This window comes from Nomascus leucogenys, chromosome 5, assembly GCF_006542625.1.
Source record: "Nomascus leucogenys isolate Asia chromosome 5, Asia_NLE_v1, whole genome shotgun sequence".
Classification (NCBI taxonomy): Eukaryota; Metazoa; Chordata; class Mammalia; order Primates; family Hylobatidae; genus Nomascus; species Nomascus leucogenys.
The window spans coordinates 52,806,152-52,830,054 of NC_044385.1; the positions used below are offsets into that span (position 1 = coordinate 52,806,152).

At 48.8% G+C, this 23,903-nt stretch overlaps 1 protein-coding gene across 1 annotated transcript in view; it reads left to right on the top strand.

Annotated features, from left to right (window-relative positions):
* Nucleotides 1-18,971, top strand: part of PLXNA2 (plexin A2) — a 221,715-nt gene extending 202,744 nt beyond the window's left edge. The window contains exons 23-32 of the mRNA XM_030813073.1: nucleotides 1,179-1,245; nucleotides 1,471-1,617; nucleotides 2,253-2,412; nucleotides 2,761-2,864; nucleotides 6,663-6,762; nucleotides 7,748-7,938; nucleotides 9,464-9,633; nucleotides 12,182-12,394; nucleotides 13,064-13,214; nucleotides 13,894-18,971. Of these exons, the coding sequence (XP_030668933.1) occupies nucleotides 1,179-1,245; nucleotides 1,471-1,617; nucleotides 2,253-2,412; nucleotides 2,761-2,864; nucleotides 6,663-6,762; nucleotides 7,748-7,938; nucleotides 9,464-9,633; nucleotides 12,182-12,394; nucleotides 13,064-13,214; nucleotides 13,894-13,989 (1,399 nt within the window). The 3' untranslated portion in view covers nucleotides 13,990-18,971. The remainder of the gene's footprint in view (nucleotides 1-1,178; nucleotides 1,246-1,470; nucleotides 1,618-2,252; nucleotides 2,413-2,760; nucleotides 2,865-6,662; nucleotides 6,763-7,747; nucleotides 7,939-9,463; nucleotides 9,634-12,181; nucleotides 12,395-13,063; nucleotides 13,215-13,893) is intronic.
* Nucleotides 18,972-23,903: the final 4,932 nt, after the last annotated feature.

A 23,903-nucleotide genomic window follows, 5' to 3' on the forward strand; every position in this document is an offset into this window, starting at 1 on the left:
GGCCCCACATGGGGTGAGGAGGGAGGAAGAATGGCTTTGTTTTATGAGTACTGAGCCCCCATCCTGCCAATCTGAGCATTAGAAACTCTCATTAAGAACTGTTGTATTTAAATTAGAGCTAATCTCAAGCACAATGCAGGGAGAGGGTGCTGGGAGGAGCCACGGGAGAAAGCTACAATTTTTTCTGCCATTGTCACTCTCTCCCAGGCCCAGATTGCTGAGCAGCCCTGGCAAATGCCTGGGATTTACTGCAACCAGAGGGTATAATTTGCACCACGTGCAGGGAGTTAAAATACCCCTCCGGCATCCCCTTCACTGAGGGTCTGTCACAGCTTCTTTGTTCCTTCCCAAATCCCCAGATCTGTAGCCCTGGGACGGGAAGGGGAGGGGGGCCAGCCCTTGCATGAGCAAATCCCCTGTTGGCAAAACACTTAAGCACTGCTTTTTACCTGAGGGCTGAGATCCAAGACCCCACAGGACAGCAATAATGACAGCTAATGCATAGTGCTTAGCAGGTGCCAGGCACTTTTCTTAGCACTTTACAAATATTAGCTCATTCAACCCTGACAACAACTGTTGGGGGTGGATGTTATTATGACTGTCTCCATTTAGAGATAGGAATACTGAAACCAGAGAGGTTAAATGACTTGCCCAAGGTCACACAGCCGATGTATGGCAGAATCAGGATTTGAACCCAAGGAAGTCTAACCGTGAGTGTTTTTGGAGGGGAAGGGACCAGGCACCTTCCAGATAGGCAAAACAGCATCCTCACACATACAAGAAAGCCCAGAGGGACTGGGAAACTCTCTAGTTATCACCTTGAGGCCAGAAGTGAGTTGGGAGAACCAGTTCTTTATAGCTCTGTGGGATAGTGAGGTGCCTTTATCCACAGACCCTGTCTCAGATGCAGCCAAAGTTCAGAGCCCCACGGACCGTCAGGGCTGAAAAGGTCAACCTCTCCATTTTCATAGGAAATTGAAGCCCAGAAAGAAGCCACCCCTACCCCCAGGTCACAGTCTAGTTACTGGGCAAGCTGGGCTGGGACCCAGCTGTCCTGACTCCCGCCCTGTGTTCTCCCATGCTCCATTGTTCTCTTGGGAGACCTCGCGGCAAGCCCAGGCCCCACCACGGAGACCCCTCTGTGAGGGACTGCCCCTTACCCTTTCTCCCTTCCCCAGGACAGAGTCTGTGGCTGAAAAGATGCTGACCAATTGGTTCGCCTTCCTCCTGCACAAGTTCCTAAAGGTGAGAAAGGGAGTGAGACGGAGCCTAGTGTCCAGGGCAGGATGGCACTGCTGCTCAGATCCTGGCCAAAGGGCTGCATGGGGACCCCCCTCCCTCAGGAGCAGGAACCTGGACTGGGTGTGCTAAAGCCCCTCCTTCCACTGGCCTCGCTCCGAGAGAGGAAAGGGAAAACGTGCAAACCTGAGGAGGCCGCGCCCACACTTCCTGCCCTGCCTGTGCCCACAGGACTGCGCGGGGGAGCCACTCTTCATGCTATACTGCGCCATCAAGCAGCAGATGGAGAAGGGCCCCATTGACGCCATCACGGGCGAGGCCCGCTACTCCCTGAGCGAGGACAAACTCATCCGGCAGCAGATCGAGTACAAGACCCTGGTGAGGAAGCCAGAAACTCCGGGCCCGCATGTGTATCTTCTACTTCTGCCCCTTACTCTGCCTTCTGTCCATAAAAGCAGTTTAGGGGGTCAACAAAGAGGATGGGAGCCTGGTCTGGGGTGAGCCCAAAGGACAACTAAGTGTACCAAGAGCAAGGCGGGCAGGCCCGCCCCCCCATCCAAGCACTCTATGCCTCGGTTTATCCTAGATAATATTGGGGGAGAAAAAAGTTCACCCATCATTAGTTATTGGGTAATTGGTATTATGAGAAAGATGTATGTTGGTTCCTAACATAGAGGCTTTGGGGAAGTGCATGACTAGTCTCTGATACATTAGAGCCATCTCTAAACACCAAGGGTGCCTCATTCCAGGCCTATAGTCTCCCCTAATCCATCCAGAAGCTAGAAAGTAGAGTCTTGGTGCTTTGAGGAAGAAGAAGTGGACACAATGACTCAGGCTCTCATTTGGCAGATGTTAGGAAGGTGAGGGAAACTGAGTCACAGACCAGAAAAGTACCCTTATTTCCCCTATAAATAGGGTGAACTTTGGAAAAAGAAGATTCTGAGGTCCTGACCCTCTCCCTCAAACTACTCCTTCAACTCCTGTCCTGCTCACCCTCTGTCCCCTACTTGTAGATCCTGAACTGCGTCAACCCTGACAACGAGAACAGTCCAGAGATCCCAGTGAAGGTGTTAAACTGTGACACCATCACACAGGTCAAGGAGAAGATTCTCGATGCCGTGTATAAGAATGTGCCCTATTCCCAGCGGCCGAGGGCGGTGGACATGGACTTGGGTAGGAAGCCTGGACTCAGAGTGTGAGGGCAGGGGTTGAGGGGTGAAAGCAGGGAAGCTGCCCTGCACACAACCCTGGCAAGGGCATGACTGTCCTGGCCAGGTGAGGCCCATGTGAAATGCTTCCCGCTTTGGGTACTGCCTGTTCAGATGTGGCTGTCTCTGGGGAGGTCCACATGTTTCCTCTGCTACCTGGGCCCATGGAGCCCTAGATGTCTCCAGCCTCTGTTATTGGTACCAGCTTGAGGGGGGCGGGTTGCCAGGTCCCTAGAGAAGGTGCAATTGGGAGACACTGGCTCACAGCCCTCATCCCTCTCACGCTGTTCCCTGCACCACCCCCTCCACCCAGAGTGGCGCCAAGGCCGGATCGCCCGGGTCGTGCTGCAAGATGAGGACATCACCACCAAGATTGAGGGCGACTGGAAGCGGCTCAACACACTGATGCATTATCAGGTGAGAGGGGGTGTCTCTTCCCCTCTTCAGCTTCCCAGAATGTTCCCTTCCCGCTAAGCCTTGCTCTGAGGCCTCAAAAGTCTAAAAAGGATTTTCCTCTCCCTGCTTTCCTCCTGCTGCTGGAGCATAGAAGAGGGATTCTTAACTATGGCTGCCCATTGGAATTACTGAGGGAACTGATAAAAAACTTGAGTGACCAGACTCCACCCTCAGAAACAGATTTAACAGGTCTGGGGGTAAGGCCTAGGCATTTCTATTTTTTGTACCTCTACGTTTGCAAAAAACAAAACAAAACAAAACAACAACAACAACAAAAATCAAATGCATATTGCAAAGCCCTCCACATGGACAACTACCTTAAGGTACCTGGCACTTTCTCTCTTTAGCATCTTACTAACACAGCCCACGCCTCTGACTTACAGTGGAGCAGGGAATTGGATAGACTTTTCTTCAGGTCTTACATTCTTCCTCTTAGTAGCTGGTGTCGTTGGGAAAATTACTCAGGCTTTCTTTTCTCTCACGTGTAAAATGGAGCTCCTGGTGAACCCTGCTCTGTACAGTTGTATGGAATAGATTCAAGATAGAAGGTGAGGTGTTTAGCACACAGGCAGACACATTGAATGAGCAGGCAAAAAAAAAAAAAAAAAAAAAAATTCCAGCAAAAGAACACAAGATCAAGGAGGTATCTACTCCCGCCTCTTCTCCCCTCCCATGGTAACCACTCGCAGCTGGGGGTCTCTGTAAGATTAAGCACAGGTAGACAGGTTGGGATTCAGAAAAAATACTAAAATAGAAACTGGAAATAAGAGACACCAAGGGAAATTAAACCAACCAGAGGAAGTGCCTCAGGCTGCAAGACCCATGGGATCGTCTGATTAATAACATCCTCCCATGTCCCTGTCTCGGAAAGAAAGATCTGCAGAGGGGCTGGCAGGCTGGGCTCTCAGGCACTGAGCTGCCAACCACCAGGCACTGGAGCTGGCGGGAGCCTCCATGGACACAGAGGAAGCTGGGGCACAGGGGTCCCCAAAAATGCTCTTCTCCAGGCTCCATCCCCCTGACTCGCCTGCACCTCCCATCCTGACACTCTGCCTGGACCCCTGCCCAGAGGACATGAGTGTGGTGTAGTGGGAAGAGAAGAGGCTTTAGAAGCTGTATTTAAGCCCTGCTTCCCCACTCATTGGTGGTGTGACTTTAACCTCTGCACCTTGGGCTCCTCATCTGTAAAATGGAGACAACAACCCTGACTTGTGAAAGTGTGAGGTGCCCAGGATTGTACTTACAGGTAAGGAAGCTGTCATCACTCCCTGTTAATTCTGTACACATACACACATGCCCAAACACCACCACTTCATATGGTGCTTAATGTAGAACAATTGTAATGAACCAATTAAAGCTGAAAAAGAAAGTGCAAAAGAAAATAGCATGATGCCCCCAAATCATGAGTTTCTAAAGGGCAGGAGTGGGGTCTTTCTTCTTCTGTCTCTGATACCCTAATGCTTGTTACTGGGCTTTCCAACCTACAGCTTCCAATCAGAAGAAGGGACTATTCTGTTCTTATGGTGCTGATCATACAAAGCGCTTTCAATTCCCTGATGTCATTTATCATTCATGTATGCATTCATTCCTCAAATATTTACTGAGCTTTTACTGAGTGTAAGTCACTTCCCACATGCTAGCCCTGAGTGACAGGGGACAGCAAGGAGTATTCTTCTCTTTGGGAGACTGTGATGATGATGATGATGATGATGATGATGATGATGATGCTCATAAGAGCAACACTAATACCAACACTTACTGCGTGCTCACTGGATACCAGGCACCGCTCTCAGCCTTTCTGTGTTTTAACTTCTTTAATTCTCACCACAAACTACATGCAATTATTATCCCCACTGACCACTAAGGCTCAGAGAGGTTAAGTCCTTGATCGGGTAAGCAGCAGAGTCAAGGTCAGACCCAGCCAGGCATCTTGACCATGGACTTGCACCACCTGTTGGTTAAGACAGAGAAAAACCAAGGACAAGAGAGGTTTAGTGACTAGACCTGCAATTGAGTTGAACTGTGGTCATTTGAGTCACCTTGTGAATCTTTCATTAGGTGACAAGAAACTATAAATGATAATGTAATCTGTTCTCCCTGGGAGTGGAAACTCCTGCCCCTGCTAAGCTTTCCGGGTATCATTTCTGGGCTGTCAGTTGTAAGGAGAATTCCTGAAAGACAGAGGTAGAGACTGCCCCCCTCCCAGTCCTGGTGCTGATGGTACCAATGGCTGACAAGTCCAGGGAGCTACTCTAGCTGCGAAGTAATGGAGCTTTGGCACCTTCCAGGCACAGGACCTTGGAGCTTTATACCGTCAAGTCAATGCACTGCCCTCTTGTTACCCTCTCTGGAGTCAAAGGTCCTTGGAGCCCCTGCAGAAGAAAATCTGCATAATCTTAATTAACAAAGAGATGTTAAAAAACTTCCCAGGCTTCCGCAGATTTATAGGGAGGGTAAAATTAAACACCACCACTGAAACCTGCTATCAGGGAATCTCGTTAGCACTAATGTTCATTTATAGTTTGACTTCCCCACATTTAATTCTTTTTTGGTGGGAGAGAGGGACTGACAATTTAAGACCCAGAAAGATGGTTTTATGACTGGTGCAGCTATAAATCAAACTTATAAAGTTCATAAAAATTGTTAAAATAAAAAATGGTTTAATAGGAATGTTTTATGGCCCATAACATTATTATAGCTGTTTTATTCCCTCTGCGTTAGGGGTTTAATTGGATCGCCACGATTCTAGGGATTCTCTGTTTTTATTGGATGGAGGGTAATCTTAAATCAAAATGGCCCCAAATGTCTTCAGTATGGCTCCTCATTTATCAGCCCTCTCCCTGCAGGCTGGGTGCTGAGCTGGGGCGCCCTCATAGAGGATGGGACAAGACACCATCTTTCTCGCTCAGTCCCCAAGAGTGGCTGCCCTTTTGGTGAAACTATTTGAAGTGATCCAGGCATTATAGGACCCAGGCCGGAAAGAAAGCAGAGCCAAAGGGAAAATGGGCTTCAGACCAGCGTGACTCGAAATAAAATTCCAAGTTAGAATAGATAATGAAGAGAACATGTGCTCTGGAGCCTGACAGACCTGGCTACAAATATTGGCTCTACCATGTATGAATTATGGGACCTTTAAGAGGTTGCTTAGCCTCCCTATGATTCCATTTTTTTTTTTCATCTGTAAAATGGGAATACTTGTGCATAGCTCACCAAGTGGATGGGAGACTGGATCTAGCCCAGTGCTGTCCAGTAGAAAATTAATGCAAGCCACATGTGCAAGCCACAAGTGTTAATTTAAACTTTTTGTATTAGTCACATTAAAAAGGTAAAAATAGAAAGATCAATTAATGTTACATATTTTATTTAATCTAACTGGTCTAAAATGATTATCATTTCAATATGTAATCAATTTAAAAATTATCAATAAGATAGTTTATATTTGTATTCATACTGTCATTGAAATCCAGCATGTAATGTATATTTATAGCACATCTCAGTTTAGACACAGCTCATCTTAGTTGGGATTAACCACATTTCAAATGCTCAATCCACACACATGGCAAGTAGCTATTATATTGGGTTATGCAGCTCTAACCCGATAAAAGCGCAAAAAACAGCAGTAATGGTTGTTTCTGGTATTCCTGTACTCCTTGCTCTCTGCCCCACAGCTATCTTATAACCCTCTAGAAATACTTGACTATCTAACTTCCCAAGACACCTACATTCACCTTTGTACTGTACCTTTCGTACCCTTCTCAGGTATCAGACAGGTCGGTGGTGGCTCTGGTCCCCAAACAGACCTCCTCCTACAACATCCCTGCCTCTGCCAGCATCTCCCGGACATCCATCAGCAGATACGGTGAGAACCATAAGGGCAGACTGGGCAGCTCAGAGCAGAGTCTTCTGCAACCTAGCAGGGCCCACTCGCTACCCCTTCTAACAGCAGGCAGCCCTTGCTGCTGCTGGCCCAATCACAGGCTCCTGCCAGTTGGTTTCTGTCCTCCCTAGTCCAGGCATTTCCAGGCAGCCTGCACCCTCAGAGCCGTGGGAGCAGGTGGCACCATGTGCCCTTTCTTTGATATCCCAGCCTGGTAGAGGAGTCAGAGTGGCCCAGAACCAGGAAGGCACCTGGCTGGGGGTTCGTATATCCCAGGTTGCCTGGGCCAGTCCAGTTTATGCCTGTTGTCCTGGCTGAATTATTAAGAGTGCCCCTCTTTACTCTCAGAAGTGTCCCAGTTTGATCAATAAATTAGTCCGAGGAGTACTGGGGCCCCCAGGCCCTCTGGGCAATGAGGTTATGGCACCTCCTTGTCCCTCATTTTATTTGCTCTGGTTTCAGGTATGCACTAAGGCCTTGGGCTTCCCAACCAAAGGGCGCCACAGGACTGAACCCCGCAGCACCAAAAAGGGCTCAGGAAATTCCATACCCCAGGCCCTGTGCAAGAAGAGACCCTTAACTCCCAAGAGGAGAATTACAACTTGCAGCTCTTTAGTATCCAGATTTCTATTAAAGCACCGGCAAAAATATCCTATTGACATTTTACCTATTAATTATTCATTGCTGGGAGTGTCAGAGTAGAGGGGACTCCCAAATTCCCAAGGGTGTCTCTAATTCACAAAATTTATAAAACCTCTTCTAAAAAAGCCTCCAGGCTCTTCTTTCCTCACGCCAGCCAAGGATCCCTAAAATAACCTACCATATATGAGGTCCCAACGGTCCCCTTTCAGCTGAAATGAGTTTATTCTGAGTGGATGCAGCAGGTGGGCAGGGATTCTGGAAGGATTCTACAAGCAAGGCCGGTGACTCACTTACTCACAGCCCTCCACCATCCCCTTCTCCTCAGACTCCTCCTTCAGGTACACGGGCAGCCCCGACAGCCTGCGATCCCGGGCCCCGATGATCACCCCAGACCTGGAAAGTGGGGTCAAGGTGTGGCATCTGGTGAAGAACCATGACCACGGTGACCAGAAGGAGGGTGACCGGGGCAGCAAGATGGTGTCCGAGATCTACCTGACCCGGCTACTGGCCACCAAGGTAACTCCCGCTTGTTGAAGGAGCACATCCTGCCCCTCCACAACACAGAAAGGATGTCTGGAGTGTGTCCTTCAAGAGGACCCATTCAGACGGTCCAGGTACAGCCAGACCTGGTGGCTCATGCCTATAATCCCAGCACTTTGAGAGGCCAAGGCAAAAAGATGGCTTGAGCCCAAGAGTATGGGACCAGCCTGGGCAACATATCAAGACCCCATCTCCACTAACGAAAAAAAAAAAAGAGGAAAAAAAAGAAAAAGAGAGAGAGAGTACAGTTCCCTGGGCAGGGCTTCCAAAGAATCAGGCCACTGCTGTTCTCTACCCTTTGGCAAAAATAGCAAATGTATCTCTGCTTTCTGCGTACTTCTTGAGACTACTGTTTCGCTTCAGAGGAGTAACTGTCTCCCTCTGGACCCCTTAAGCTTTAGGAAGGCAGTGGGGTTTCTTGCTGATATTAGTTGGATAGATATGCTGGCCTTTCTATCCCCTTTCTGGCCACAATGGGAGGGAAAGCACAGAGGCCTGGCCCTGCCAGTAATCCAACAGGAGGCTTCCTCTTCCCATCCCATCCCACCCCAGCTACCCCCAAATGTTGATGCAAGCGAGGCTGCATCTTTTAGCCTTCCTAGCAGGTAACAAAATAAGCCTGTAAGTATGACAATCAGCTAACCAATGTTTTCCAGGCGGGGCTAGATTTCAAATACTCTCCCCAATGGACCCTCCAACAATGGCGCTGAAGTTTTAATACAGTGGCATCCAACTTACAGCTCTCAGACTTGCTCCCAGAGTGGCCCAGAAATACTCCACCAGACCCCATGTCTCCATTTTAGCTTTGCCTAATATGCTCAGCATAACAACAAGAGACCAACAAAGAGATAACAGAAAAGGCTAGAGGTTTCTGCTGACCCTCAGAGGTGTGCCATGAGCCTGTAAACTGTGGGAGCCAGGCCCAGTCTTATTCCTGCCCCAGAGACCCTCCAAAGCCCTGTGGATCAGCACTCTGCCTGTGGGGGGTGGGGTTCTTGGGTCTAGACCCTTCACCCACATTCCACATTCCAGATACCACTTGTTTCAGGCCACTAATATCCTAAGCCTCTTCATACCTTCCTAACAGACTCTCCTGGTCCTGCTGTGCTCTTGCCAGGAAGCACCCAGTCCTCCAGATTGTTCATCGGACACTGTTTCCGGACTGGCTTGCAGCCTGTGCCCCCTCATTCACCCATGGGAAGCCTGGACTCAGGGCACTCCCTGTCTTCCTATCAAAGACCCTGAGCCTACACCCTATGTGGAATGTGGAATGTGGCTGCAGGTTGGAGGAGAGATTCTTCCCCAGGATTCACAGCCCACTCAGTTTCTCCCACCTCCCCAGCTAACCAACAGTACCCTTCCCCACCCGCAGTACTGCCTGCACAGCCTCGTGTCCCAGACAAATTTCCAAGGCAGGATGGGTCCCAGGCACCATCTGGTATGCCTGTCTGCTACCTGCCATCACCCCCCTCCATCTCACTCTCCCCCACCCCTCCTCCAGGGCACCCTGCAGAAGTTCGTGGACGACTTGTTTGAGACCTTGTTCAGCACTGTGCACCGGGGCAGCGCTCTCCCGCTGGCCATCAAGTACATGTTTGATTTCCTAGATGAGCAGGCAGACAGGCACAGCATCCATGACACAGATGTGCGGCACACCTGGAAAAGCAACTGGTAAACCCTAGGGGAGCTCAGCAGGAGGTGCAGCCTGGAGAGGCCTGGAGCTAAAAGGGATGAGGACCAGGAGATGGGAGGGTTGGAGGGTAGCCTATTCTCGGCTGGGGCTGGGTGATCCGAAGCTCCTGGAACAAATAGTGCACATATGCTCTGCAGAGCCCACACGGTCCCCAGCTGCCTGTGCCAAGTGGGGCCTGCCTGGCTTGAGGCCCAGCAATATGATGCACCCTTGAGTTCTGCCCTTCCAGGTTGTGAGCAGTCCCCCAAGAAGAGCCTCCTGCCCTGGCTCTGAGATCTCTGGTTCTCAGGAGAAGGGAGCTGGCGGAACCTATGCAAAGAGCTGCATTTGAAGCCTGCGGCAGAGCTTCACAGCCAGGCATCGTGGGGCATTCTGAGTGGGGCAGTTCTAAGGCACTTCCTGAGATGGGGAATCCCTGAATTAAACTGAGACCCCCGGTGAAGTTGGTCAGCACTGGAGAGGGAGTTCACACCTGCTATAGACTTGAGCCCACTGACAGGGAGGATTTCATTGCAAACTTGATCTCTTAAGGCCAAGTGATTATCCTGGCGCCATAGCTTTCAAGAAGCAGCAGGCAGAATGCCCTGCAGGCATGACTCCCCCCCCTAAAGTCACCTCTGCAACCAGACCAGCAGTGGGAGAAGCCCTCAGGCCCCTGGTATGAGGCTTTATCCTCATGGGTTTTGAACCTGGACCACAGACCAAGCTAAGGACTGGCTTTCAGGTCAGACAGGACCCGGCCAAGAGCTGGCATCAAAAGGCTTCCTTTGGGAAAGAGCACAGAGAGGGGAGAGGGGAGGTCCAGGCATTTGGGTTGGGCAGGCAGCCCATGCAGCTGTCTGGAGTCAGCAGTCTCCTCAGAAAACAGAGCTGACACAGATGGGCCCAGGCTGTTATTTGGGAATCAAAAGTCCTAGCAACCAACAAAACACTTTGGAAAAAGCCAACCCCAGCCCCATCTCTTCCTTCCTCCTCCCGGGTCTTGTGGTCGCTGAGCCTTCCTCAGTCTGTAGCTATGATCACAGTGGAGTGAAACGGACAGGCTGGGGTGGCCCTGGGGTTAAGAGCCCACAGTCCACTTTGCCAGGACAGGCCTTCCATCTGCATTCCCTGGACAGCACATGCCTGTCTCCTTTGCTTTGGAGCATCCCCAGCCCAGTGCTGGGAGAGGGCAATTCAGGGGAAATCAAGAGAAAGTCCAGGGTTATCCGCATCTCTGTGCCTTCTGTGTGCTGGCCAGACCCGAGTAATAGAAACGCACTACCCTGGCATCGTGGTGTGGAGAGAGTTTCCTTATCCAGACCTCAATAGCAAATGTCCAGGGAAAGATTACCAGAAACTACCCAAGGCTGCCAGAAGAAGGGGAGGGCAGAAGAGATGAGTCAGCTCTCAGCTGCAGCAGCTTCTCCCGGGCTTAAGGAAAGTGAGGGATCCTGTTGTGTTTTGGAGGATAGGCAGAAATCATCGTGGAAGGGCTTGAGGCTAGGTAAAGCAGATCTTCCCCAAGACCTGGCACTACTGAGACATTTGGGAAAGTTTGGGGCCCATGAGAGTCAGGAGAAGATGAAGAAGGGGAGAGAAGAAGAAGCTGGGGAGCTGGGAACATCGTCTCAGGCTGGAGGACAAGCCTGCGACAGGGCCGGGTCCACAGAGGAGTCAAAAGAGTTACAGCCCAGAAGGCGGCTGGAAGAGAAGGCAAAGCTGGAAAAAGGAAGTAAAAACAGCAGCTGTTCTGATTTTGAAGGAGAGTAAATGGGCTTATCTGCTTTATGGTCTAAGGAGCAGAGAAAACTCATTCTCCTCTGGTTATAAATTCCCGAGTTGCAGAAGGAAGTCTCCTAACTACTGATCGGTTCCTCTTGGGGTGGGAAAATCTCTGAGCTACAGTGAGTCATTCCCAGGATGCCAACAATGGCCTCCACTTCTCCCTCTGCCCCTGTCCAGATACAAGAACGCCCTGGGGAGAGTCGTGAAAGAACTTCCCCCAGGGGAGCCCGTTCCTCAGCCCAGCCAGGCCAGGCCAGCCCTGGGAAGTAGCTTGGGCAGCCGGGCTGGGCGGGAAGCGCAGGTGGCGCCCTTTGTGCCCGCTCTGAGGCTGAGCCTGGGGCTGCTGGCTGCCTTCTTCCGGACAATGGCCATGGGCACTGTGAAGGGACTCCAGGAGCCTGGTGGCTTTGTTTGAACCCCTGAGAAAATGTGCTGTCCTCTGTACTTGGGCTTGCCTAGGGGCACAGAGGCCTTTAGAAGAGTCTCCCAGAAGGGAACAGAACACACCCAGGCCCACCCCTCGGATGTTAGAGAGCAGGGTCGGTGCCCCCATTAGGGTACAATGTGCCTCTCCTTCCATTTCTCCCAGGTCAGTAACAGCTTAGGCTAAATTAACCCCGGCTGGACCCATTTTCTTCCATTTTACTCCTTTGCCCCTTCAGGTGGACAATTTGACCTTTGAGGGGGAAGAATATCAGTGGGCAGCAGAAGGGACACGGCCCGCATGCATTCTCAAGTCTGCTCTGCCTTTCCCCACAGCCTCCCTCTGCGCTTCTGGGTGAACGTGATCAAGAACCCCCAGTTTGTGTTTGACATCCACAAGGGCAGCATCACGGACGCCTGCCTCTCTGTGGTGGCCCAGACCTTCATGGACTCTTGTTCAACGTCAGAGCACCGGCTGGGCAAGGACTCCCCCTCCAACAAGCTGCTCTATGCCAAGGACATCCCCAGCTACAAGAGCTGGGTGGAGAGGTCAGTAGCACCCTCAGAACAGGCCCATACCCCTGTCTCCCTGCCCATTCCCCACTCTGTATTCATCACTGACCGAGGACTCAGACGACGGTGTCTGTCATCTCTTCAGGACCTCCCACTCCCCTCCCTGCCCATGCCCCCTGCTGCGGGAGAAAGGGTGGCTTTGTGCCCATGGAAGTCAGATGATTATCATCCTAATTACCATTCACTGAGCGTGTGCTAAGCACTCAGCATTCTGATAAAGATTTTGTGTGTATCATCTCATTAAAATGTCCAGCAGAGTTGTGAAGACCAGTATTATTATTATCCCCATTTTACTGATGAGGAAACTGAGGTACAGAGAGGGAAAATAACTTGCCCTGCATCACACTAGCAGGTAGCAGAGCTGGGATTTGAACACAAAGAGCCTGTTCAGAGTCTGGGCTTTTAACCACTCTGTTGGGCACCGCAGCCACGAGCTCTCAGCTAGATGGAATCTACTGAAGAAACTCTGGCCTTCAGCCTCAACCTCAGCATGAAGCAAGAGGCCAGAGGAAGCCACATCAGAAGAGAAATAGGGAGGCAAGAGCAACTGGGGACATCAGTGCCCTCGAAGGACCCGGGCCCGGGGTAGCTATGGGTAAATGTTTGCGGAGGCCTCCATCAAGGCGCCTATCCTGTCTCTGGCAGATACTACGCAGACATCGCCAAGCTCCCAGCCATCAGTGACCAGGACATGAATGCCTACCTCGCCGAGCAGTCCCGCCTGCATGCCGTGGAGTTCAACATGCTGAGTGCCCTCAATGAGATCTACTCCTACGTCAGCAAGTACAGTGAGGAGGTGAGACAGGGCCCCAGCGGGGACAGAAACCAATAGGCAAGGAGCAGGAAGCCTGACTCAGTCCCTAAATAACAATAGATGGCAATTTAGAAAACACATTCAGAGAGTCAGAAGCCCATGAGCTCAAAAATTATCATTCCTTTATGAGGCAACTCAACTCCTGATTCACTGAAGGCTTTATACGCTTCATTGTCTTTCACTCATTGTTAACACAATAAATAACACTTTTAATCATTTGTTTTCCAGTTCAAAGTATTGTATAATTAATTTCATTCTCTCTTAATGAATTAAACTATTCTTTGCACTCGGGCAGATCCTGTCAGTTACATTTCAGATAGACAGGTGGACCCTAATACGAATAGGGGTTGAATAGGACAGCTTTGGAAAACTCACAAAGCTTCTTTAGCATTGAACCTGAAAGTAGTAGTAGTAGTAGTAGCAATAATTAACACTTGCATACCACTTCCTATGCCAGATAATGTTTTAAACACCATACATACATACATATATATAGGTGTGTGTGCATGTATTCATTCAGTTAATCATTTAAATTATTTAAGGTTATGTGCATGAAGGCAGAATGGAAAGGTAGACAGAGGGCAAAGAGGGAAGGACTCTGGAAAACGATGTCTTCTTTTCTGAGTCCTGAAGTCTTCCTGCCTTTGTTTTTGCTCCTCAGCTCATCGGGGCCCTGGAGCAGGATGAGCAGGCGCAGCGGCAGCGGCTGGCTTATAAGGTGGAGCAGCTCATTAATGCCATGTCCATTGAGAGCTGAGAGGAGGAGCCTCGCATTCCTGGGAAGAGGGACCTGTCCAAGCTGCCACACTGGGAGTCTCAGATGGAAGGACAAGTGATGGGGATCAGGCCCCAGAGCTTGCTGTCCCCTGAGACCCCATCCTGGGGAGAGGGGAGGGCCCCTCTCCCTACGCCAGCCAAGTTTCGTCATAGCCAATTCCAGCTGGGAGAGACAGTGCGCATCATCCATCCTCAGTGAGAACACCAGAGAACCCGGGGCCAGGAGAAGGTGGTTCTTCAAGCCGAGAGGCACGAGCTGGGACAGTTCTGCCTCTGTGACTGCTGCTTTGCATGAAAATTCATTTGATGTATATTGGGGAAATAATGAGAACTTTATTTAATTTTTTTTAAGAAAAAGGGAAAAAAAAACAGAAATAAAACAAAAAGCTGCCCTGTTAATCCCGTCCAACTTTTGTTTAATTCTGATTTCTGTCTCCCTTCCTTCTTTTCCCCCATTCCTCCTTCTTTGTATAATGCCTATTTCCAAATGCCAGAGAAAGCAAAGAGATGCTGAGAGACATTGGAGAGAAAATGACTGTCTCCTTTTCCTCGAAATTAAAAAAAAAAAATAGAGGAAGAAGAGGAGAAGAAGAATGAGCACAAGTATGCACCAAACACTTCGCGAAAACAGAGGCCAGTAAAACCTGGAATTATCCCTGCACCTAGAAGAGCGTGGAACTTCCAGAACTTTGCACAAATTGCAAAGCCATCAAGAGCTCACCCTGGCTGACTGGAAACTGAGCTTTACCTACCACACACCTGTATATTCTCATCTTTTGAGAGGAGATGCATACCTAGATAGTACCGATGCTTTTTGCTACTGTTTTTTGTTTTGTTTTATTTAATCCTAAACCTCAAGAAATGAGGAGCTGGTCTTTGATATGTTTCCTTTCAATTTCCCTAAAGTTACTATGAGAAGTGGGGTGAGGTGGGCCTCTCCCAGACCAAACACCTGGCAGCCTTGCCTCATATCAATCCCTGTCATAAACCAGGCCTGGAGGTGTGTGGGCCAGGCCTCCATGAGGTTCCATTTGGAAGTTGATTTGGAGACATGGGTGTTTGACTTTGGAGTTCACTCCAGTCATCCAGTGGTTCCTGGCAATTAAAAAGAAAACAAAAATCAAACACTGTTTACAGCAAGCAATACTTGAAGAGCATTGGTTACAGAAGCTGCAGTATTTATTATTATGCTTTCTTTCTTTCATTCTCTTGTGCCTGGAGAGGGGAGACAACCCTTCGCTCATATACGGAAGTTCCTGACCATCAGGGCCTACAGCACTTCCTCAGTAGAAATGACTGTGGCATGCCCACATTACTACCTTCTGCCTCTCTTTCTGCCTCTCACAGACTTGTGGGTGTGAAGGACAAGTGGATGACTTCTCACTGGACTTTCCTTCTCTGTCTCTTCTGATGACGCCTAAAACTATGGATGACCAATTCTCCTGAGTGTAGTTTCCAAACAAAGAGACCAAAGCTCCATGTCCAGGTCCAGAGGCCTCCTAGAAGCCATGGGAGTCATCGAGAGGAAAGGCGCTCTGTTGGTGTCAGGACCTTGGTGGCCAGGATAGCCATCAGAGTGTCCAGGCCTCCCACGTTAGCTTGGATCTGAGCAGCCAGCTCCAACTTCTCTGCAAGCAGCATTGGAGTTGGAGGGTAGGAGGACAAGTGGAAGCAAAGGGGTGGGACTGGGGAAGACAAAGAGGAACAAGCTGTGCTTCCTCACTTTTCAAAGGGTTGGGAATTCCAGGCTATGATGCTGGGAAGCTAGACCAGCTCCTCCAAGAGAGACTGGACCAGGGTCATTTTCTCTGTTATTAACTCTGGGTTCCAGCTTCTCTGTGCCCTGCTTTACCTCCAAGTGGTTCCAATTTCCAAAGGCCCTGCTGACCACATGTGATTCCCAGGAGAGGGCTGGGGGAAGAGAGCACAGAGGGCTGGCTTCCATCCTTGGCGTGTAGCTTTGGATCGCTGTCTAATCACACAGCAGACATTGCCTGGTCTCCCCAGCTCTAGTTTCTTGCCTGAATGCAGCTGACAAATGGGAAGAGAAAAGCATTCAGCAAAATACTCAGGAAACTTGCTGTTTTCATTATAATTCACAACCAGCCATGCCAAGGCCACTTTCTTTTGAAAATCCACTTCTGTTAAAGTTTCTTGGGCCCTATTAATAGCCTGAAGGAAATACTAATGACTGGCCTTCCGCACTAAGCCAAAGTGTTTGCTCTTCATAGCACCCAAAGCTTATCAGCACAGAGCCCATAATTTATGGAGATAAAAGGAAAGGAGATACAGGCAAGAAGAGTGTGAGCAGGAGACTTTACGCTACCCGTAAAAAAGTCCAGCCCCCCCCCATCTAACTTCTGAGCTCTGTTTGGGTGAAGATTTTCTGGCCGCACAGCTGCTCAGACTGGCATCCAGGCTTTGCTCCACCAAGAAGTTAAAGGCAGTCAGACATCTCAGCAGCATCTGTACCAGCCCTTAACTCAATGCATCTACCTGGCATCTCCCAGCAGTTGCTTTTGGAGATGATTCACTGTCCCTGGGGCATTTCCTTGAAGGTTTGTGGATAGCGTGGAGAATGATGGGGCAATGGCCAATTGGAGGGTGGAGAGTGAAGAGCCAGAGCTGGTTGTGAGTGGTCTGACCACATTTCTCAGGATTCCATGAGAGAGTTGGGGAACTTGGGCTGACAAAGGAAGTAGCCTGGGGCATCCTTAAGGAAGGAATTAAGAAAAGGGAAAAAGCTGGACTCAAGCCACAAGGGTGAAAGGTTATAAGGCCCTGCCCCCTTTCCAGCTGCCCACCTGTTCCTCCTCCACACCTCTTGGCTTTGGGCCACCAAGAACCAATGAAGTCCACACCCTTTGGAATGAGAAAAAGAGGGAGTTCTTTGGCCTTTCTTCTCCCTGTTATCCAATTTGAGGATATTTTGACCTTGGGTAAGGATGAAGTGTTAAAGCCACAGCTCCTCTCCACAAGAAGCCATTCATCTTGGGAGAGGCGAGAGGGAAGTCTCTCTCCAAAGTCTATCCAGCTTTGCTTCGTTTCATTGATCTGCACAAGAGACAATGCTCTGGAAAAGGAAGAGGACCCCAGAAGGGTGCTTGGCAAGACAGAGGATGCTAATGGGCAACGGAGAGCACTCCCTCCAGCTGGCCCCTGCTGCTGCCTCCCGTCCTCTGCATGGGGTCAGGTGCTTCTGTGCTTGCCGTCCTACCTCTCTCCACAGCACGGCTCTCAAAACCATTTTGATCCCCCATTGGCAGAGGGTTCCCCTCTTTACAGAGTTCGGTCATTAAAAGCATGGATCAGCTGTTAATCTCATTGGAGGAGGGAACTGTTTCCTGCATTCATTCATCCGGGAACCTTCTTGAGTAGCCACTGTCTGCCAGCCACTGCTCTAGAGATGGGGAAACAGCGTGGAACAAAACCAAGGTCTTTCTTCCAGCAAATTTATATCCTTCAGGAAGCTGGTTCCTGCCACCAACTTAGCAGGCAACAGTTCTCCTCCCCTAGTGGCACAGGGTACCAGTTTTGTAGGAAAAGGGGTCCAGCAAAGGAAGAAAGCAGACCAACCCAGCTGCCTTACCTTATTCTGGGGCCATTCCCCCAGCGATGAGAGCTGCTCTTGTTTCTACTGCCACCATCTCTTCTGGCGGCACTTCACCTACTGCTTGAGCTCCTGACCTTCCTTCAATTCCACCAAATGAGGACAGGAAATAGCAGTCAAGACCCCTAGCCCTGCTGAGCATGAAACAGAAGCAATGGATGGGTGTGCTGGATGAAGAATGGCCTGGGCAGAACAAATAGGGAGCATTTGAAAGCCTCTGGCTGATAAATCTCCAGGTGCATCCCGGTTGCCACACCTGCCTCCATTAACCTGCTGCTGGTAAATACCAAGCCAGCAGCTGCTCCAGGAGAGGCCGTTTTTTTCCTAGCCACACTGTGTCTTGCATGAGACTCCTGGGGCCTGGGCACAGAGAGAAAAGAATTGAGACTCAGGAGGCTCGGTGGGTGAGAAAATGCAAAGTGGCTTCATAGACACGGGGCTGTGGGAGCAGAGCGACGGGGAACTTGGGAGATGAACTTCAGGGCCTTCCAACATCTTGTCTCAGGAACATGCTTTGAGAAAAATGGTAGCATCCTTTCCATAACTCAGTCTGTCTTCCCTAGTTTCCCTGAAGTGTGACGTTTTAGTATCTGGAGCTCAGTGATCCCCATGAATGACGGATAAAGTTTCACTCTTGGTATTTTCTAACTAGTACTAGGGAAAGTCCTGAGACATGATCACAGCCACTGCTTCGCAGACAGGGCCTCCACCCAATAAGCAAACTGGAGATTCCTCAGCCTCTCGTGGACGTCCACATCTCGTTCTTCTCACCGCAGAGGAGCTCTTCCTTCAGCCTGAGCTGTCTTCTTTCTGCTGCAGTGCAGCCTTCTCCCTCCTACCCTGGCCTCAAGGAAGGTGGGAAACATCTTCTGCATTTCAAAGTCCTTACTTTGAATTATTTGGCCTTCATCTTGGCATGGAAGGTGGCAGGCAGAATGGAAATGGTCCCCCCAAACAGAACAGATGTTCTTGCGTGTGTAAGGGCAGAAGGGACAAGCTCTCTATCCCATGAGACTAGGGGCCGGAGCCCACCTGCCTTTCCCCACAACTTTTCCTGCTCAAACCCACTCCTCTTGACACACTGGAATCTGTATTATATACATTTTTAAGAAAATACAATGATGGTTGTCTGGTTTTGTTGTTTTTACAGGTGTTGTGGAATAAAAACTGTAAGAAAATTAAGTATTTAAAATGTTCCAATAAAGTGGGGTTTTTTGTTATTCTAATATATTATTGTGTACCTATTGTAAATATGAAACACTCCTATTTTGCAAGCTGAGGACACAATTTGTACTATTGTTATATATAAATAAAGTTTACTGAATTAAAAAAACCTTAAATCTTTAAATAAACCTGATTGTTCAGCAGCATATATGCAGAATAATATTTTACGGGCATATTTAAGAACGGTACTCATGGAAAGATGAGCTAAGTTGTTTTGAGGGAGTTTTAGAATTCTCTCTGGAGCCAGAGCTTATTAATGTACCAGTCATCATCATCAACATGACACACACACACACACACACACACACACACACACACACACACACACACACACAGGATGCCCTGGCTTATACCAGCAGGTGAACACTGCCCCCTAGTCCCAAGACCTCAGAATACAACTTTCCTCCAACCGGAGGCAGCTAGCGCACTCCATGAGTTAGGACCCCTTCCCAGGAGTGAAGGGAGGTCTCACAAGAATGAGATCCTCCTCTGCCTCCATGCTTAATACATGTTCTTCATGTGTTCGTACATTCATGTATACAAAGTGCATTCATGTGTTTGTACAAAACATGTATTAAGCACGGCCTGGCACTGTGGTAAGTGCTGGGGGATAACATAATAAATGAGAAAGACATGATCCTTGTCCTCATCAACCTTTTAATGTAGTGAAAAGCATAAGCGGCCGGGCGCGGTGGCTCACGCCTGTAATCCCAGCACTTTGGGGGGCCGAGGCGGGTGGATCACAAGGTCAGGAGATCAAGACCACGGTGAAAACCCGTCTCTACTAAAAATACAAAAAATTAGCCAGGCGTGGTGGCGGCCGCCTGTAGTCCCAGCTACTCCGGAGGCTGAGGCCGGAGAATGGCGTGAACCCGGGAGGCAGAGCTTGCAGTGAGCCAAGATCACGCCACTGCACTCCAGCCTGGGCGACAGAGTGAGACTCCATCTCAAAAAAAAAAAAAAAAAAAAAAAGAAAAGAAAGAAAAGCATAAGCATGCTTAAAAAGGAATGTTTCACCATGCATTGAGAAGGGGTTTTATGGTTGCTTTTTTTTTGGTCATTTTCATTTAAAGGATTAAAGGTAAATAAAGGGAAAGATGCCAGATAGTGTGTGCTTTTAGATCCGGTGCAGGTAAGACAAGAAGGCGGGCCCTGCCTAGGGGAGAACAGTAGCTGAGCAGACAAAGTCCAGAGGCAGCAGAACATCACAATTCCGCAGTAAGGCTGAGAGGTAGGGAATTGATCTTAGGACTCCTAATCCTTAGGGGTCCCTTAACCCTAGGAGGTCATGCCTCCTGTCCTCCTCTGTACTTTCATCTTTCTGTTTTACATTCTGGTGTTCCAATGTGTGTGGGTGACACTTCTGCTCTCTGGTAAGAGAAATAGATGAGAATAACTCAAGAATTCATCTGACATCTCAACTGAGCATGCAAGCAAACTGCTGTTCACTATTTCCATGACAATGGGACCAGGAGAGTTCTGGGTCTTCAACCTTATACCAGGCACCAAGAGTAGAGCCTCCTGAAGGATGAGGTGCAGGCCCTGCCTTCAGAGTGCCTCCAGTCTAACATGGACAGCCAGCACACAAAGGAGAACGGGGCCTGGGACTTGTAAAACAAAACATGTTAACAAGTGCATGTTGGTAAACATAGTGTGTGCTTACAGCTTCAAAGAGATCATAATTGGGAAGATTGTCAGTCCCGACTTAGCAGCCTCTGAGTTCACAGTGTTTGTGGGTCCCCCATCCACACCGCACGCATGTACACACACACCCCCTTCCCAGATGGAATGGAGAGATGCAAAAGCTGGTCCCCAGGGTGAGAAAAATGCAAACATAACACCATGAGGAGTCAGGAGGAGAGGAGAAGAGTGCAGTGCTGAGGCCTGCATGTAATTAGTGTATCATTTTCAACAACACAGTGGGCCTCAGGCCTGGGGAGTGCACCCTTGGGCCTGGGGAGTGCACTGGAGCTTTTTACCAACTTTAAACCATCTTCCTCTTCTGTCTGAAATGCAAAGCTAGAACCCTGGAAGCACTCTAGTGTCTAGCAGTGAAAAAGGAGTCTTTTCTCAGTAAAAGCAACAATATGGCCCAGGTGAGCTCCAATGTGGGACACAGTAGTTAGATGAGTCTTGCCTCTGTCACTGCCTGACTGGGCTCCTGGCTTCCCAAGAGGCTGGGATGCAGGGAAATTTGGACAGAGGAGGACGTTTCTCAGTACAGGATCCTTACTTCCCTGAGTTTTCCCCAATCTTCTTGTTGTTCCCCTCACCCCACCACCATCTGTCCCCTCAACAACTTGAACTTAGGGTATCCCTATTATTAAATACCTGCTGCAGAGACTACCATCCTCTGACAAGGAAGCAAAGGAAGAGGATGGAAGCTACCAGGCGGTCTGTCTTGTTCACTGTCGTACTCCCAGAAGAGAGCACAGACCCTGGCCCACAGCAGATGCCCCTTAAGTATGTTCTGAATAAACAGAGGATTAAATGAATGGAACTTGGGAACCACCTACCAAATGCCAGGCTCTGGAACATCCTCCCTTTTAGGCTTCTCATGTTCACATGATAAGAGTTTTCCATTTTTTAGTCTGAGATTCAGAGAGGTTAAGGGGTTTACTTAAGACTGCACAGTTACAAAGTGGTAGAGCCACAGAGGTCTGATTCCAGACTTCACATTGCACAAGCTTTTTCCACCTCACTGTACTACCTTTCATTAGCTCTAGAACCATTGAATACTTGGAAGTTCACCCCAGAAATGGATCCTTCCTCTTGTAACAAGAAGATCCTGTGGAGACACTCTTCCTCATTCACTAATAGTCATATTTGTTCAATGCAATCGATACCTCTTCCTCACTTGCTATGAGCATGACACTAGACTAGGTACTATTAGGAACACAAAGGGAGGGAAAAGCTAAGTCCTGAAGTTGCAGCTTTCCCAGGGTTTACCCTCTAATGCCAATACCAAATCATTATTCTATAAGAAAAAGATTCATCCCTTTTATTAGGGGTACTTCTATCTCATTTTTACCACAAATGCAAAATAATTTTGCCAAACTGTGTCAGTAGAACTCTCAGAGACCTAGTTTCTTCAATTTGAGAGTAAAACCTGCATGATAAGACACTCAAGAGAATTTAGGGAGATGGGTGCTGCTGATTTATCTGTGCATGATCGTATCAAAACCATGAGCTGCCAAACATCTCTGCTCAGCAAGTGAGCTGAAAGACAGAGGAGGCTTCCACCTGTTTTGCGTTGGCTGCTAAAAGCTTAGAGCCAAATGAGCAGCCCACCAAAGCAAATGCACAGAAATTTCTACTGTGTGTTATTGCATTCATCTTATTTCTGGCTTTGCTTTATGTCTCTGTCTCATTTATCTTGATTCCTCACCCCTACTCCTTTCTAATTGCTAGGTTTCATGTATCCCCGGCTAAAAGCATAGGCTTTGGATTCCGATTGCCTCGGGTTGAATTCCATTCTCAAGCAGTATGGTCTGGGGCAAGTTATATAACCTCTCTGTGCATCAATTTTCAAATCAATAAAACGAGGATAATAATATGCATCCAATAAGGCTTTTATATGGGTTAAACAAGGTAATGTATGTAATGGACTAAGTATTACCATAGGTAAATGAGCAGGAGAGAGAATTAACCATACATCCTTCTTTTTTTTTTTTTTTTTTTGAGACAGAGTCTCACTGTGTCACCCAGGCTGGAGTGCTGTGGCGTGATCTCAGCTCACTACAAGCTCCACCTCCCGGGTTCGCACCATTCTCCTGCCTCAGCCTCCTGAGTAGCTGGGACTACAGGCACCTGCCACCACGCCCGGCTAATTTTTTGTATTTTTTTGTATTTTTAGTAGAGACGGGTTTTCACCATGTTAGCCAGGATGGTCTCGATCTCCTGACCTCATGATTCGCCCGCCTCGGCCTCCCAAATTGCTGGGATTACAGGCTTGAGCCACCGCGCCCAGCCACCATACATCCTTCTTTTACAGGCAGCCTAGCAGGACCTACAGGCAGGAAATGATGAGCATCTCCATCTGACTGTGGGAAGAAGTTGATTTAATAGACAGAAGTTTTGGAGATGAAAGTTGGTGCCTGAGAGTTAAGTCCTTAGGAGACTAGTCATGGGTGCTAACATAGGAAAATAGAAGATGAATCAAGGTTTCACCCAATGGCAGAACCAGCTATGAACCTGCCAGTCAATATGCTACAGGTAAATGGGAAGTGGCAGACAGAAGTGGATCAAGCCTAATTTCTATGTGCTAAGGCCACAGACAGGGCTCAGTTGGCTACAAGAGTCTGTTGGTGGCATCCTGAAAGCATGCCCAGATCAAGGGTCTGAAAAGGATTTGGGGCCTGCTAGGAAAGGTAGTTCTTCACCCTGAGAGCCAGAGGGAAGGGCTGGCCCACAGGCAGAGGATAACAGCAACAGAGGGGAGCAAAGAGGCTGGACGCAGAGGCCACAGACCCCAGAAGGACTATTCCCAGCAAGAAGTCAAGGAAGTGGAGTAGGAAATGGGCTGGAGCACTCACCAGACCTGAGAGGGGGATTCACCTGTCTCCCCTCAGGGAGGAGTCTGGACACCTCCACCCTAAGCTGGTTTTAGGTAAGTGTATTAGTCAGGGTTTTCCAGAGAAACAAAACAAGTAAACCAATAGGTTGTGTCTGTGTGTGCGTGTGTGTGTGTGTGTGTGTGTGTGTGTAAGGGGGTGGAGATTTTAAAGAATTGGCTCACGCAATCAAGGGAGCTAGCAAATCTGAAATCTGCAGGTCAGGATGGCTGGCTAAAAATTCCTGCAAAAGTTGATGATGCAGCCTTGAATCCAAAAGCAGTCTAGAGGGAGAATTTCTTCTTCTTCGGGAAACTTCAGTCTTTTTCTCTTAAGGTCTTCAACTGTTGATGAGGCCCACTCACATTATAGAGGGTGAACTGCTTTACTCAAAGTCTACAGATTGTAAATATTAATCACATCTAAAAAATACCTTCATAGAAACATCTAGACTGATATTTGATCAAAAAACTGGGCACCGTAGTCTAGCCAAGTTGATACATAAAA